The following is a 4,986-nucleotide window of genomic DNA, read 5'->3' as shown; positions in this document are numbered from 1 at the left end:
GATTTTGGCAGATGACTAATGCTTCTAAGAAAATAAAGGGTGGGTGGGTGGGGCTAGTGCTTGCTAAAAATAAAAAATCAAAAAATGACAAAAAAAAATTGGATAAATGAGAAATCGGAAAATCAAAAACTGAAATATCGAAAAATTGAAAAAAAAACAAATCTTATAAAATCGAATTTGAAATTTCAGTTTTAATTTTTTTTTTAGTTTTTAAATTTTCAACTTTTTAATATTTCATTTGATAATTTGTTTGACAATTTTGCAGTTTTTAATTCCAATCTTTTGATTTTTCAAGTTTTAACTTTACAATTTTGGAATTTTTTTATTTTTCAAGTTCTCAAGTTAAAATTTTTCCTTTTTACGTTTTGTCATTTTTCGATTTTTTAACTAAAAGAACAAATTTATTCGAACCGAAATTTTGAAAAATCGTAAAAATCCAAAAATTGAAAATAAGAAACAAAAGTTTCAGACATTTTAAAGTTACGGTAAACATGGCAATCGCTGATCAAAATTACTTTTTACTCCCTTCCAAAAACTCGTTGACAAAAAACCAAAAATGGAAAATTTAAAAAAATGAACATGTATTTACTCGATATTTTTAAAAATCAAATAATTAAGAAATCGGAAAACTCCTAAAATTGTAAAATTAAAGAATCGAAAGTTTTTTTCAGTTGCTCAGAGAAATAAAAAATCGAAAGACAAATCAAAAAATTGAAAATTTAAAAAGTGGGAAATTGAAAAATTCGAAAGTTGAAAAATCGAAAAACTGGAAAATTTAGTAGGTAGTACTCGCTACTATAAGACTGATTTTGGCAAATGATCTACTTTGTGAATGTTTTTTTGGCAAATACTAGCCTGGCCCACCGGCCTTTTATTTTCTTAGAGGGTAGGTTATTTGGCAACTACAGTAGCGTCCGGTTATAATGAACTCAAAAAATGTAACAAAACTAGTTCATTATATCCGAAGTTCACTATTAACGGAAAAATAAAAACTGCGTTTGTTTAAATTCAATTTACTTCAATTCTACGTTGGGAACAATTCAAAAAATATTTCTTGGTTTATAAACTAAAAATAAAAAAAAACATAGCTATTTATGTAATTACATATAACAAGACGTCACATAAACACAAGTCTACTTGACAAAATCAGTTATTTTTGTCTGTACATATCTATTAGAAAAGTGAATGTCACTAATATAGCGTTCGAGGTTGCAAAAGCTGTTCCATATAGGCTCCGGAACAGTGCGCGATTCTAAAAAGTTGCGAGTCTCTGCCATTTTTTGCGCCATTTCATTAAGAGAAGGAACATAAACATCAACATCTTCATCAGACTCATTTTCCTCACCCTCGGCCTCGTCACTTGTTGCCATGACTGATGTCACTGATTCTATAATCTGCTCGTCAGTTAGTCTTTCTGTTACCGTTATGTCGTTATCAATTTCCACATATTCTTCAAAATTAAATTCCCCGATTTTCTCTTGCACTGCAATTTCAATTGCATTATCCACATCTGTGAAAATAAGTCCAGGATCATCTTCATGTTTTTTTAACCATTCTGTTAGGGGAAGCTCATCGTCTGCATCAAATTCAGCACTTTTTTCAGAAAATCCTCCATGCTTGAAACAGTTTGCTATTGTATCTTTGCTAACCTTTTGCCAAGCCATGTGAATAAAATTTACAGCATCTAAAATGCTAACTGAAAATGTTTTTCCGTTGTCCATAGCCTCTATCATCTGCGCGAGTAAAATTTTCCTATAATGGCTCTTTAATGAATGAATTACACCTTGATCCATCGGTTGTAATTTTGAACTCGTATTCGGTGGCATAAAAACTAATTTAATTTGGTTTAGTTTAATCTCAGGGTGAGCTGTACAGTTATCAACTAAAAGTACAATTTTCCTATTTTTTTGTTTTAATTGTTCATCCCATTCAAGCAGTTCATTTGTGAAAATTTCAGAGGTCATCCACGCGTTACGGTTTGATTTGTATTTTACGGGCAATTGTTTATTTTTGAAACATCTAGGATTGGCAGATTTGCCTATAACCAACAATTTCCTTTTTTCTGTTCCAGACATATTGGCAGCTACTAAAACTGTAATCCTCAATTTAGATAACTTTCCTCCAGCACAACTTTCTCCCACAAATTTTAAAGTCTTATCAGGAGTCATTTGATAAAAGAGCCCTGTCTCATCAGCGTTAAAAATGTCTTCACTGTCATAGTTTTTCCGAATATGAGGCCAAACATTAGTTAACCAGTCATTAACAACATTCAAATCTACTGCTGCAGACTCACCCACAATTTTTCCTGTTCGGATATTATGTCTTCTTTTAAAACGTTCAATCCAACTTTTAGAACACTTGAAGTCTTTGTTTTCGATTTTACTACCCATTTCATTAGCTTTTTCTTGTAGAATAATACCACTTACAGGAACGTTTTCTTGTCTTTTTTGTGTAAACCACTTAAGAAGCCCTTGATCCATTTCATGGTGCTTTGATTTTCTCATTTTTTTACACGTAGAATTTCCCTGACCATACGCTGATAAAATGGCTTCTCTTTGCTTCCATATCATAGAAACAGTGGATTTTATCAAGTTCATTTCCTGGCTAACATCGCGTTGTTTAACACCACTTTGTATTTTTTGTATAATATCATACTTGTCCTTTAAGGTTAGAGCTTTACGTTTTTGTTTTTCCATTTCGAACAATGTTATTACACAAGTAAGTACTTATGTAGCGCTACTTCGACACAGTGACCAAGAATCGACTGGCACAGAAAGCAAGTTGGTGGGGAAATGCGTAGCGCGTAAATCAGGGAATCCCCGAAAAGTTCATTATAAACGGAAAACTGCACTTTATTTTGAATAATATTTAGTTCATTTTATCCGAAAGTTCATTACAAGCGGATTCAGTGGTTCATTATAACCGAAAAAAAATACATTAGATATATGGAAAAAATTTCGTTACTTGAAATACAGTACACTATAGCCGGAAGTTCATTACAAGCGGGTTCATTATAACCGGACAATACTGTACTAGCAAATTTCGATCCATTTTCGACGATTTTCGAAATTTAAGTAAATACTTCCACGTATATTTTGGGCCCCAGAAGTCACTTCTGACTTCATATCTTCGATAAGTTAAACCGTTTTTCCAGAATCGTCCATTGAAATATCGCAATTTTCAAAAATTTCAAAAAATTCGAATTTCGCACCGAATTTTCCGAAAATATTGCTCCGTTACCACAAACCTGCTATATTTTTGGAATGAACACGTCAGGATATATATATCTCTCAATTTTTTCAGAATTTTTTCAACTTTTTCAAAAATGAAATTTTACAGTATGGTAGTAACTACCCTCTAAGAAAATAAAAGACGGGTGGGCCAAGCTAGTATTTGCCAAAATAAGACTTATTTTGACAAATGACCTACTCTTCTAAGAAAAGGTGCTAGCCTCGCCCACCCAGCCTTTATTTTCTTAGAAGATTAGGTCATCTGCCAAAATCAATCTTATCTTGGCAAGTATGAGACTGATTTTTGTAAATGACATATCCTCTAAGAAAATAAGGGTGGGTGGGCGGGGCTAGTGCTTGTCAAGATAACACTGATTTTGGCAGATGACTCACTCTTCTAAGAAAATAAAGAGTGGGTGGGCGGGGCTAGTACTTGTCAAGATGAGACTGATTTTGGCAAATGACATCCTCTAAGAAAATAAGGGAAGGTTGGTGGGTTGCTAGTACTTGCCAAAATAAGACTGACTTTGGCAGATGACTTATTCTTCTAAGAAAATAGAGGCTGGGTGGGTGGGGCTAGCACTTGCTCAAAATAAAAAAAATTAAAAATCAAAAAATGACAAAAATTGAAAAATCAAATCTTATAAAATCGAATTTGAAATTCCAGTTTTAATTTTTTTTTAGTTTTTAAATTTTTCAACTTTTTAATATTTCATTTGATAATTTGTTTGACAATTTTGCAGTTTTTAATTCCAATCTTTTGATTTTTCAAGTTTTAACTTTACAATTTTGGAATTTTTTGATTTTTAATTTTTCAAGTTCTCAAGTTAAAATTTTTCCTTTTCACATTTTGTCATTTTTCAATTTTTTAACTAAAAGAACAAATTTATTCGAACCGAAATTTTGAACAATCGAAAAATCCAAAAATTGAAAATTAGAAACAAAAGTTTCAGACGTTTTAAAGTTACGGTAAACATGGCAATCGCTGATCAAAATTACTTTTTACTTCCTTCCAAAAACTCGTTGACAAAAAATCAAAAATCGAAAATTAAAAAAAATAAACATGTATTTACTCGATATTTTTAAAAATCAAATAATTAAGAAATCGGAAAACTGTCAAAATTGTAAAATTAAAGAATCGAAAGTTTTTTTCAGTTGCCCAGAGAAATCAAAAATTGAAAGACAGATCAAAAAACTGAAAATTTAAAAAGCGAGAAATTGAAATACATATTCGAAAGTTGAAAAATCGAAAAACTGGAAAATTTAGTAGTACTCGCTACGATAAGACTGATGTTGACAAATGATCTACTTTGTGAGTGTTATTTTGGCAAATACTAGCCTGGCCCATCCGCCTTTTATTTTCTTAGAGGGTAGGTTATTTGGCTAGGACTAGCAAATTTCGATCCATTTTCGACGATTTTCGAAATTTAACTAAATACTTGCATGTACATTTTGGGCCGCAGAAGTCACTTCTGACTTCATATTTTCGATAACTTAAACCGTTTTTCGAGAATCGTCCATTGAAATATCGCAGTTTTCAAAATTTTCAAAAAAATTGAATTTCACACCGAATTTTCCGAAAATATTGCTCCGTTACCATAAACATGCTATATTTTTGGAATCAACACGTCGGGATATATATATCTCTGAATTTTTTCAATATTTTTGACAACTTTCTCAAAAATGAAATTTTACAGTATGGTAGTACCTACCTACTTCCCAAATAACCTACCCTCTAAGAAAATAAAAAGCAGGG

General features: G+C 31.5%; 1 protein-coding gene across 1 annotated transcript; it reads right to left on the bottom strand.

The window, feature by feature from the left end:
• Window positions 1-1,133: 1,133 nt before the first annotated feature.
• On the bottom strand, window positions 1,134-2,696 carry LOC135125721 (tigger transposable element-derived protein 4-like). The gene has a single exon (XM_064051382.1). The coding sequence runs from the start codon at window positions 2,694-2,696 to the stop codon at window positions 1,134-1,136; it is 1,563 nt and encodes a 520-aa protein (XP_063907452.1).
• Window positions 2,697-4,986: the final 2,290 nt, after the last annotated feature.

Source organism: Zophobas morio, unplaced genomic scaffold (assembly GCF_036711695.1).
Source record: "Zophobas morio isolate AGI-343-1 ecotype UQ-CSIRO unplaced genomic scaffold, CSIRO_AGI_Zmor_V1 ptg000009l, whole genome shotgun sequence".
Taxonomy (NCBI): domain Eukaryota; kingdom Metazoa; phylum Arthropoda; class Insecta; order Coleoptera; family Tenebrionidae; genus Zophobas; species Zophobas morio.
This window is presented reverse-complemented; position numbering and strand designations above follow the sequence as displayed.

Coding starts and splice junctions, on each gene's coding strand:
- LOC135125721 (XM_064051382.1), bottom strand. CDS start 2,696: ATGGAAAAACAAAAACGTAAAGCTCTAACCTTAAAGGACAAGTATGAT.